Source organism: Erinaceus europaeus, chromosome 4 (assembly GCF_950295315.1).
Source record: "Erinaceus europaeus chromosome 4, mEriEur2.1, whole genome shotgun sequence".
NCBI lineage: Eukaryota > Metazoa > Chordata > Mammalia > Eulipotyphla > Erinaceidae > Erinaceus > Erinaceus europaeus.
The window spans coordinates 129,232,290-129,244,680 of NC_080165.1; the positions used below are offsets into that span (position 1 = coordinate 129,232,290).

At 38.9% G+C, this 12,391-nt stretch overlaps 1 protein-coding gene and 1 long non-coding RNA gene across 2 annotated transcripts; one reads left to right on the forward strand and one right to left on the reverse strand.

The window, feature by feature from the left end:
* Nucleotides 1-53: 53 nt before the first annotated feature.
* On the forward strand, nt 54-4,703 carry LOC132538151 (uncharacterized). Its single transcript, XR_009549599.1, has 2 exons — nt 54-270; nt 3,831-4,703. It is a non-coding gene; the product is annotated as an uncharacterized LOC132538151 (long non-coding RNA).
* Nucleotides 4,704-5,841: 1,138 nt separating this feature from the next.
* FABP7 (fatty acid binding protein 7) lies at nt 5,842-11,289 on the reverse strand. The gene is made up of 4 exons (XM_007521300.3): nt 11,067-11,289; nt 10,121-10,293; nt 8,970-9,071; nt 5,842-6,188 (listed from the first exon to the last, which is right to left on the reverse strand). Exons 1-4 carry the CDS (start codon nt 11,137-11,139, stop codon nt 6,138-6,140), a joined length of 399 nt encoding a protein of 132 aa, XP_007521362.1. The 5' UTR covers nt 11,140-11,289; the 3' UTR covers nt 5,842-6,137.
* Between the last annotated feature and the right edge of the window lie 1,102 nt (nt 11,290-12,391).

A 12,391-nucleotide genomic window follows, 5' to 3' on the forward strand; every position in this document is an offset into this window, starting at 1 on the left:
AATGTGAATCCACCAGAGAAGTGAGGCAGAGAGGCTTCTTTGATGTAGCGTAATTTGGACACAGTCAACAGAAGTTTTGAGCAACACAATACCTCTCAAATGCAGTCCCTGACACTATAGTGGAGGCACTATCAGGGAAGTCTTAATTAAAAATTCCCAGGCCCCACCCACCCCACACTCACTGCATCATAAACAACCGTGGTGCTCCAGTAATCTGTCTACCAGCTTTTCTAAAGTGACAGTGATGTTTGAGAACCACTCTACAGAAAGGTACTATAGTGACTTCAAGGGGAGGGAGAGGTTGAGGAATTTTTTTTTTCCAACTGAGTTCTTACTCTGTCTCAGAACAGTGCTTCAAATAGTACAGAATTGCATAAAGAATTTAAATCGAGGCATTTGATTTTATTTGTCCATAAATTCTTAGTCTAGCAGTGGGGACAAGAGAGTGGTTCAACAGGTATGGCAAACCTCAGGCCTCTGGTTTGATCCCTGGCATCACATATGATGAAAGCCCTGTGATCTCTCATAAAATAACCCTTAAAGTAATTTAAAAAAAAAAAAAGGAATTTAGCCTGACAGAAAGGATCCAAGACATTCAAACTGTATTGGGTTCTGTGTTCCTTCTATTACATCTGTAAAGATTCTGACAACTTTAGGATAAAGAAGAACGCCTTCCACATTTCTGTGTTGTATAGAGTTCCCTGGGAGAAGTTACATCTCAGAATTACCAGTTTTATGAGAGATGTAAAGTGTATTCATTCCCCATCAGAGAAAACATTATGTTGTGTTCTGTGTAATTAAATGGGAAGCATGTCATAAAGGGGGCTTTGAAATGAGAATCAGAATGCCCTCATTTTCTGTTTCATGTCCTGCCAAGACAGTTCAAGTCTTGTCTCAGCTTGGGGTTGATTGAAAAGTCTTTTTTTAGAGAATCAAAGTGATTTTCAGTGGAACACAAGTGGCCTTTGGAGGTTCTCAACAACAAAAGCATGGAGAGAAATGGAACAAGGAAAAAAAGAGAGAGAAAGAATGAGATAGAACTTTTTTAGATAACAAAATAATCTGCATGGTTCAAATCCAAACATTTAGAAAGGCAGAAAAAGAATATAAAAGCTGTGAATAAATAAATGTATCTCTTAATTTTTTTTCTATTTTCAGTAATGCTGGGAGTAAATAAGTTGTGAAATAATTCTTCACTAAGCATAAAATACGGTATACATTTTGAAATTTAAAAAGAAATGCTTGGGGCCTGGTGGTGGCGCACCTGGTTGAGCACATATGTTACAGTGTTCAGGGACCTGGTTTTGAGCCCGTGGTCCCCACCTGCAGGGGGAAAGCTTTGCAAGTTGTGAAGCAGTGCTGCAGGAGCCTATCTCCCTTTCTATCTACCCATCCTTTCAATTTTTGGCTGCCTCAAATTAAAGATTAAAAAACAAAGAAGAAGAAGAAGAAGAAGAAGGAGAAGGAGAAGAAGAAATGCTTACAATAAAAAAAACCTATGCATTGAAATCAAGAAAAAAAAAGCTTCCTCTCTTCTACCCCATCTGCTTTGCTTTGTTTTCTTTCTTTCTTTCTTTCTTTTTTTTTTTTTTTTTTGATTCCTGGTTTATTGCTGGGGCTCAGTGACCGCACCACGAATTCACCACTCCTGAAGGCCATTTTTTCCCATTTTGTTGTTGCTGTTTTTGGATGGGACAAAAAGAAATTGAGAGAGGAGAGGAGAAGACGCAGACTGGGAGAGAAAGACAACTGCAGAACTGCTTCACCTCCCTGCAGGTGGGGAGCCAGGGACTGGAACCAGTATGCTTACACCTGTCCTTGTGCTTCCAGCCATGTGCGCTTAACCCACTGTGCTACCGCCAGACCCCCTGCTTCGTTTTCTTTTATACCCACTCTCTACGAAACTCACAGTTACAGTGCCTTAACATCTCTTAGTATATATCTAAACTCTGGGTGTGCATTTTTAGGTCCCTGTATTCCATATATATTTTGTTGTGTGTATATATGAGTATGGGGGGGAAATTCATTACCAAGGGTCTATTACTAAACGTTAAAAAAAAAAAGTGGGAGTCGGGCGGTAGCGCAGCGGGTTAAGCACATGGGATGCAAAGCTCAAGGACACGCGGAAGGATTTCAGTTTGAGCCACGGCTCCCCACCTGCAGGGGAGTCACTTCACAAGCAGTGAAGCAGGTCTGTAGGTGTCTATCTTTCTCTCCCCCTCTCTGTCTTCCCCTCCTCTCTCAATTTCTCTCTGTCTTATTCAACAACAACGACATTAATAACAACGATAATAATAGCCACAACAATGGTAAAACTACCAGGGTAACAAAAGGGAAAAAATGGCCTCCAGGAGCAGTGGATTCGTGGTGCAGGCACAGAATCCCAGCAATAACCCTGGAGGCAAAAAGAAAAAAAAAGAATAAAGAACCCTAAGGACCTAGAAGCTGGAACAATGGGTAAAGTCTTGGACTCTAAAGCATGCGGTCCTGTGTTCAGCCTCTGTCATCTTCTGTGCCAGTAATGTTTCTCTCTCTCTCTCTCGTTAACAAACATTACATCTTGAAAGAGAAAAAGAGAGAAGCATGACTCTCTGCTTTTTAAATTATATTATTTTTAATATTTATTATTTAATAATTTGATAGGATAGAAATTGAGAGAGAATATAAGACAAAGAGAGATACTTCACCACTTGTGAAGCTTCCCATCTGCGGCTGGAGATCTCGGGCTTGATCCCAGGCCCTGGCACATAGTAAGAAGTGTGCTCAAGGGAGCGGGCTGTAGTGCAGCGGGCTAAGCGCAGGTGGCGCAAAGCACAAGGACCGGCATAAGGATCCCGGTTCGAACCCCGGCTCCCCACCTGCAGGGGAGTCGCTTCACAGGCGGTGAAGCAGGTCTGCAGGTGTCTATCTTTCTCTCCTCCTCTCTGTCTTCCCCTCCCTCTCTCCATTTCTCTCTGTCCTATCCAACAACAACAACAATAATAACTACAACAATAAAACAGCAAGGGCAACAAAAGGGAATAAATAAATAAAATAAATATTTAAAAAATTAAAAACAAATCTTTAAAAAAAAATAAAAACATTAAAAAAAAAAAGAAGTGTGCTCAACCAGGTGTGCCGCCACCTAGCCCCTTCAATCACTGTTTCTTTTTTTAATATTTATTTATTTATTCCCTTTTGTTGTCCTTATTGTTTTCTGGTTGTAGTTATTGATGTCATTGTTGTTAGGACAGAGAGAAATGGAGAGAGGAGGGGGAGAGAAAGACAGACACCTGCAGACCTGCTTCACAGCCTGTGAAGCGACTCCCCTGCAAGGTGGGGAGCCGGAACTCGAACCAGGATCCTTATGTCAGTCCTTGCGCTTCACACAGATTGTGCTTAACCCACTGCGCTATTGCCGGACTCCCTCAATCACTGTTTCTACTACAGCATAAGTAGAAATTATGAAAAGGAAGCACTAGAAGTAGAGATGATGGCTGTCAGAGTAATTGAAGCAAACTTTCAGTTCTGTTTCATGTCTTCAGTAAAAGCAAAGGTAAATGCTGGTTTTAGGCATGATAACTTTGAACAGAAAATCTTATTTTGCCACTCAGCAATAACTCATTATGAATGTCAAATCGTTAGATTTTTCTACTTCTTATTAAAGTGGGAAGGTGATGAACTGTTTAAAGATGTTTCTTCATACTTATATCTATCAATTAACTGGAACTTAATTTAACTTACAGAACATACTGAAATCACTTTATTTGGGTTAATTTAAAAGAAATGAATATTGTTTACTTGTCCTAAAAAAAAATATTCTCTGCTTATGTCTTTTTATTTTTCTCAAGACTAACAGAAAGGAAGTTCATTGAGAAATAGTCAGCAAAAAGTTCTTGTATTTTTGTTTCAGAAGAAAAATTAGATGAAAAAAAAGCTTCTGTGAGAAAATAAATGGTAAATTGCAAGATGTACTCTCAGCATTATTTCTAGTCACATGAATTTGGACATTTAATCTTGGATATGATCATCAGTAAAAACAATATTAGCCTATACCTGCTTTCCACTGGGTTGAGAAAATAACTTTTTGAAAAAACATTCTGAAAGTGGTAAAATGCAAAATAACACTTTTGTACTTGCAGCTACAAACTGATGATTGCTTTGGTTGGTCAAGTTAGCCCCCTAAAATGCACAGAGAACCAAAAAAAAAAAAGGAATTTGACTTCATTGTGTGCACTCCATTAGCACTCTGTTTGACTTAATTCTGCTCAGTGCATTAAGCTGGAGAATATCTTCACTATCAAGGTTAAAGTTCATGCCCCTCTCCTATTTAATACCTTCTTTGCCAGGGTCTGGTGTTCCATGTGACTTCAGGACCCTGGACTTTGTACCCTACCAAATGACCTATCTCCTGCACTCCAGACCAAATCTAGTTAATCTTCCCAAATTCTCTATGAAAATCTTAGCTGAAACTGGTATGTCAACTAATTATGGAGACCTCTGCCTATTGTTTTTCAGTGTTTTAAACTTTTTTGCCCTTATTTTGTCCAATAAGATATTTTATTTTAAAACTCTTAAGGCTGGGAAATGGCATAGTGATGATTATGAAAAAAAAAAAAACTTTTTCTTTCCTGAAGCAGCAAAAGTCCCTGGTTGAATTCCCAGTACCACTGAGAGAGCTGAACTGTGCTATGGTTAAAAAAAGAAGAAGAAGAGGAAAGAAAGGAACGAAGGAAGATTTTAAAAAAGGAAAGGAAGAAAGAAAGAAGGAAAACCTCACTTTAGAGCATCAGTGTTATTGAGGAAGTAAGGTTCCTCGAAAGGAAGCTGGGACAACCAAGGAAGACTGGTCCTGAAATGAGTGCAGCCCAAAATGTTCCTAGCTGTCACCATGGACTGCGAGCTCAGAGTGACAGGGATGCAGAGGTTACATAGGCTACTGTGCTAAATGTGAATAGGCATGGGTCAGATCAATAGGGTTTACAGTTAATGGTATTTATATACTTTTCTCATGTTTGGGAGCTACTCTCTGCCCTAATCCAGTTTTCTAGTCCTATTTTCAACTCTGACACCATCTTTCCAGACAATACTTTTAGCCCACCTTCATGTAAATTATCAGGCTCAGGCAAAGATTACTAAAGTCCTAGGCCCCTTGGAATATACCTAAAATAGATTTCCTAGCTTCTCCCCACACCAAGACCCTTAGTCCCATCTACTCTGTTCCTACCTGTAAATTAAGTTCCTAATTATTAAGCAATTTGTGCTGCTTTATATCTTAATGCTTTTCAGCCACCAAGTTGCAGACGCTACCATGATGCCATCCTAACTTCCCTAGAGAGCCTGCCTCACCAAAGTATCCTGGAGCCTCACCTCCCCAGAGGCCTACCCTAGTAGAAAAAGATAGAAAACAGGATGGGAGTATGGATCTACCAGTCAGTGCCCAAGTCCAGCAAAAAAGCAATTACAGACCTTCCACCTTCTGCACCCCATAAAAATTTTGGTCCATATCCCCAGAGGGATAAAGAATAAGGAAAATTCCAATGGAGAGGATGGGATATGGAACTCTGGTGGTGGGAGTTGTGTGAAATTGTAACCCTCATATGAGATCATCTTGTTCATCATTACTAAATCACTAATAAATATATATATATAGTTAAAAAATCTCTGAGCGTGGGAGTAGATAGTATAATGATTATGCAAACAGACTCTCATCGCCTGTGGCTCCAAAGTCACAGGTTCAATCCCCCGCACCACCATAAGCCAGAGCTGAATGGTGCTCTGGTTAAAAAAACAAACAACAACAAAAAAAACTCTGATACACAAGTCCCAGCCAGATTAATAATATTCATCACACATTTCTCATTGGTTTAATATTTTTATTCCAATTTGATATCCATTCCAAAAAAAATTACAAATATATCCACGGTTCAAGTTGATATTCGTAGTTTAAAATTGTAATTTATAAAACAGGATATATTTGCAGATAAAATTGGTCTAGTTGCCTGGATTAATAAAATTTTAATTGTTGGTTTCCTTTCCCACACCATGGATGAACTTCTAATTAGTGATGAGTCATCATGCTGTGATAACAGATAGTACTGAGATTTGAATAAGCAGAAAAATTGTAGCATTTTTCCAGCACTGGGTCAGGAAGCTTTCTATGCCTTCTCATAGTGGCGAACAGCAACCACATCACCAAAAGTAAGAGTCTGAAAGATTCAAAAGATAAATCCTTTACACAGAAACTTAAGTAGTGAGAACTATTAAAGATCATCAAACATAGGATTAAAATGTGTTGGAATAATGTTTACAACTATTAAATGTTGTAAAAAGATCTTTAAAAATTTAAAAAGTCCTTATACTTATGAAGTAAATCAAAGTCTATGTGGTTTATGTCTCTAAAAGGAAAATTATGGGTCTGGGCAGTGGCAGTGCACAAGGACCTAGATTGGACCCCCCCATACCCACTTGTAGGGGGAAAGGTTCACAGGTGGTGAAGCAGGGCTGTAGGTGTCTGTCTCTCCCTCTCTATCTGCCCTCCCTCTAATTCCACTCTGTCGTATTGAATTAAATTTAAAAAGTTAAAAGAATTTAAGGGAAAAAAAAAGAAACTTAAGCAAAAACTGAGTTTATTTAGATTCAGGTTGAAGCAGTTCCTTTTTTCCTTAAAATAGTAGAGTGATATAAAATAGCTTCTTTGACAGTAAAAATCTATACTACATTTTCCTAAGAGTTTTCAATCTATAGTTTAGAAAGAAAAAATATTGACCCAGGTTTTAGAAATCCAAATAATTTGGTCAGATGGAACTTGTAATGACTTGTTGCAAACTCACCAGGGAAGTCACTGTATAGATGTTCTTATTACTTTAGTCATGTGAATTTTGGTGATTAGGCAGGAATAACATGAAAGATGGACTCATGTCAAATCCATCTTGATTTTTTTTTTTTTTGCCTCCATAGTTATCACTAGGACTCAGTACATGCACTGTGAGCCTACTTCCATTTTGTCATTGTTGGATAGGACAGAGAGAAATGGAGAGAGGAGGGGAAAACAGAGGGGGAGAGAAAGATAGACACTGGCAGACCTGCTTTACTGCCTATGAAGTGGCCTTCCGCTGCTCCAACTAGGATCCTTGCACAAGTCCTTGAGCTTCGCATCCTGTGCGCTTAACCCCGGGCACCACCATCCAGACCCTCAACTTAAATTATCATAATGCCACTTTATGAAATTTCGGGCTTTTAAAAATTTTCAGTTTTATGGCACAATTCCCTAAATACAATATACCCTTTTCATCCCTTGATTAAATCTTTTTTTTTCTTTTTTCTTTTCTTTTTAATTTGGGAGGATTAATGGCTTATAGTAAATACAGCTGTTGTAACATGGATAAGATTCGGTTTTCTGCAAAACACTGTCACACTCAGCCTAGTTCCTCCTCCACTATCATGCACCAGAAACTGAAACCCCCTGCCTCCACAGTCCTTTGCTTTGGTGCAATATACCATAAATTTCCCTTTTTGAATTCCAACTTATTTCACAGTCACATGCTAACTTTGAACTCTATTCACTTTGCTGTTTTCAACAAGAAAATGAGGGTAAAAACATTTAAAAAAATCCTTAGAATTTAGTCTTTTGGAAATAAATTCTTCTTTTGATAATTATGAAATGTTATTTCCACGAAAAGAAAATAGGCCCTTTTATTCTAACCTTCCCATTTCTACCCTTGAAAACTATGAAAATTGAAATAAACTTTGTATCTCAATCTACAACAACTCAGACTTCAGTAGTTAATATAGGAAAAACACAGGTCACTTTTCCTCCAAGCAAAAATAAAAACTCTTTCTGTTTTTGTCTTAGAAAAATTATGTAAAATACCTCCTTCCCAAAATGATACAGTGACTAGACATTGTCATCAAAGCTATAACTCAGCTCACCAAATATGTATCTGAGATTCTAAATCAAGACATAATTATTTTTCCAGTTTCCCTTTACAGAGTATTTTTAAAGTATTTGTCATTTTGTATTTGACTGTCCAGTATTAAGCAGGCATATTTATTTTTTTAGTTTTTTTAGTTTTTATTTATAAAATGGAAACACAGAGAAGACCATAGGATAAGAGGGGCTCAATTCCACATTCCTGCCACCAGAACTCTGTATCCTATTCCCTTCCCTGATAGCTTTCCTATTCTTTAACTCTCTGGGAGCATGGACCCACATTATGGGGTGTAGTAATTGCTTCCCTCCTGAACATGGGCATTGATAAATTGATCCATACTCCCAGCGAGCAGGCTTATTTAAAGGCATGCTACGAATTAAAAGAAAGGCAGGGGCCAGGGAATAGCTCAACTGGTAGAGTACAGGACTTGCTTGCCTGAGATTCCAGTTTGATCCCTGGCACTGCAGTGTCAGAATGATGTTTTTGTTTCTCTGATATCTCTCTCTCTCTTTCCCTCTCTTTGTCTCTCTCTCTGTCTCTCTCTCTCTTTCACACACACACGCTTTAAATAATAAAAATATTAAAAATGGAGGGGGAGCTCACCAAGTAAGGCACATGGCTTTCAATGTGCATGGCCAGGTTCAAACCTCAGCACCATATGGAAGGCACTATGGCAAAAAAAAAAAAAAAAAAAAGAAGAAGAAGCTCTGGTCCCTCCCCTGCTGAATGAAAAAAATGACCCAGACCAGTGAAAATGTGGACAGATGATGCCTTAGTTCAAATAAAAAAGTAACTACTGTGCTATGAGTTCTTCTCTTTTTCTGTAATTATGGAAGCAGAGTCGTCAAGAAAAGGATTAGCTAGCACCTTTATTTCTTCTGCTTCACATATAATTAAAGAAAATTTCTAGCAAATGAATGCTTTTAAAGAAAGAAGAAAGGGAAATGTCAAAGGAAGAGGAAAAGAGTAGGGAAGCGTAGGGTGGGAAAGGGACGGAGAAAAAAAGAAATGAGAAATTGTGGAATGAAAAGCAAAGGAAGAACTGATACTACTTACCATAACCATCTTGCCATCCTTAATTTCTCGTACAAAACTGGTTTCTTTGCCATCCCATTTCTGAACATGAAGAAGTTTATCTCCTTCCAGGCTAACAACAGACTGTGAGCAAAAAATACAGAATATAGAAAAAGTAACATAAGACTGTTTGATATGGGAGCCAAATGAAACATTATTTTTGAAAGAGTTGCATAATTGAATTAGTGTTTAAATGGCAAACGCTAGAAGAAGAAGAAGTGTTTAAATCATCACCTTGTTAGTGCCATAGTCTCTGTTACTTTAAGAGTTATTATTATGAAAAGTATAAAAATTATGAAATCTACTATGTGTATATCTAGATGTAATAATTTCATATATTAGAAGCAAAATTCCAGCAGTCCTAAACAATGCTTTCTAACTAGCTATTCCTTGTTTGCTTGTTTATTATTTAGTTTTGACCAAAATATTCTCTCTTCCCCTCCTTTCTTTTCTTTCTTTTCTTTATTCCTCTCTTCCTTTCTTTTCTTCCAGAAGAAGACTCCATTCTGGTAATTGGTGGCACCAGGAATCAAATGTGGGACCTCTCACATTCAAGTACTGTGTACTACCACTATGTGTCTCCCCAGCTCTGTCCTTATTTATACAAATCCTTAGGATGAGACTTTCTCATTCTAAGCTGTGTGTTTGATCTTAAGCAGAGTTGTTAAATAAAAGGCAATATTTACTTCAAGTCTACTAAGTACTTTCATAAATGCAGGTTTGAAATCAGTCAGGTTTTGTTTGTTTTTTTCAGAGCACTACTCAGCTCTGACTTATGGTGTGCAGGGAGGACTGAATCTGGGACTTTGGAGCCTCAGGTATGAGAATCTCTTTGCATAACCATTAAGCTATTTACCCCTGTACAGAAATGCAGGTTTGATATAAACTGAATGAAAAAAAAAAATTGGTGAGACAAACAGATTAGAGATCTGAGGTATAGCAGATATCTATTTTTTAAAACATAACATGCACACTTGACAGCAAAATTACTCATGGTATCCTCACTGAATTGAAATACTGAGAAAATTCTCTACTTCTCACCATCTAGGGAAAAAAAAGGAGAGAGAGAAGCATCGAGAATCTCTCTTTCCATCCCTCCTTTCTATCCCTACCCAAGTGATGAGACTTCTTACCTTACAGTTTCTGTCATCTGCAGTGGTTTCATCAAACTCTTCTCCCAGATGAAAACTAATCTCAGTGTTTTTGAATGTGCTTTGAGTTCTGATCACTACTTTATCTCCCTCCTGGCAGATGATGACCGTTGGTTTAGTGACATTGCCCACTTGTCTAGTAGCAAAACCAACACCTAATAGAGCACAGGGAAGCAATATGATCAATTGCCATTTCTAAATCTCGCAAAGCAGGGATATACTTTTCTGTTTTGATATCATGCCCTAAAGTCCAAGTTTCATCAGAGCATGCATAGATTATTAATCATGCAACACAACTTCTAAACTATGATTAACATAATTTAATGGCTGCCTATTTGGATGCAAGAATAAGAAATGAATGTTGAAGAGAAAATGAAAATGTCTCAGGAGTCGGGTGGTAGGTAGCACAGCAGGTTAAGCACACCTGGTGCAAAGAGCAAGGACCAGCATAAGGATCCTGGTTCCAGGCCCTGGCTCCCCGCCTGCAGGGGAGTTGCTTTACAGGCGGTGAAGCAGGTCTGCAGGTGTCTATCTTTCTCTCCCCATCTCTGTCTTCCCCTCCTCTCTCCATTTCTCTCTGTCCTATCCAACAACGACATCAATAATAGCTACAGCAATAAAACTAGGGCAACAAAAAGGAAAAAAAATAAGTATTTAAAAAAATGGAAAAGTCTCAGAAGTCTCAATCCTGCACAGCTACCAAATTTACCACTACTGGACCCTGGGTAAGAAAAACAGGTTTATGCCTCATTCAAAATCCATCTCATGGGAAATGCATTCCATCCCACTATGCCTTGATCTGCCTTTGTCTTTTGCTAATCTTAAAGTCAAATGAAAGAAAGAGACAAAAAGAGAGGAAGAGAGACAAGAAACTTCTCAGTTCCTAGTATCTGAAACTGAGGGCTACAAATAGCTCATTTTTACCTACCTAGAGCTTTCATGTACTCATCAAAGTTCTGACTGTCTGTCAGCTTCCAGGTTGCACAGAAAGCCTCCACCATATTTGATTTTTTTTCCCCTGTTATCTTCAAAAACAGATAGGAGATGAGCAAGAATCCTTCAGTCTTCTTGCTACTGCAATTCAGTAGACCCTTGTGCACATCAGTTGTTCCCTGCCTTCTTATTAGAAAAGAGGCGGGCAAAAAGCCAGAAATTTAAATTGCAAACTCCTCCCCACCACACAACACAGCCCACCCCTATTTCCAGGATTCTGTGGCAAGAGGGGGTGGGAAGGGGGTGGGGGAGGGTGAGTAAGGTTCTGGTCCTTTGCAATTGGCTCAGGCCACTGGGTTAGCAGAGTAGGTCGAGCTCCTCCCAATCCTAATACTGCAGCCCTTCTGCTTGAGAAAGCTCAGCAAGGATTCAATGGGACTGGAGCCAGGGAGGGGGAAATGAGAGAGGGTCTTTCAGGTTCAGCTCAAAAACTTGGCAAAGACGATTATGGACTGTGAGGAAAGAAAAAAGAAAGTTGTACAATGGGGCATTCAGATTGATTTCCGTTAATGGCAAAGAGGGTAACAAATGAGGACCCCCCACCCCTTAAGGAAAACCACTGTAATGCCAGTTTTTAGACAAAAGAAGCTCAACGGTGTCTTTCATTTTCTCTCATATTGACAACGAGTGCAAAACACAACTTTTCAATAGAACATGCCAAACTGGGGGAGGGGGGAGGTAGTATAACGGTCTCTCTCTAGATTGTACTAGGAAGGTTACTTTAGCTGAGGACCAAGAGGATGCTAACTCATTTTGGCTTCGTGCCAACACAAATTTAAAGGTCCCATTGTCTGTTTTAGCATGCAAGAACAGACTAAAATGGAAAAGAGAACTATGGCTAGGATTTACGAATAAGATTAAAAAAAAAAGCCCCCCCCTTTTTTTCTTCAAGATTATAGAATCCATGTGGAAAAATTAGACAGAAGATCATTTTAGTAAGATTTTTAAATGTCCTGCACTATAAGACATTTTGATTTTCTAAATCCACATCTATATAAAAATAACCTGTGTTCAAATTGGATGTAACACTGGGGGGGGGGCTGGGTGGACACAGTGTGAATCAAGAGTTTGGCTTCAGCTTGTGCTAATTCAGAGTACCTCAAGAATGGAATAATATGGGGGTCGGGCGGTAGCGCAGCGGGTTAAGCACAAGGACCGGCTTAAGGATCCTGTTTGGAGCCCCTGGCTCCCCACCTGCAGGGGAGTCACTTCACAGGCGGTGAAGCAGGTCTGCAGGTGTCTATCTTTCTCTCCCCCTCT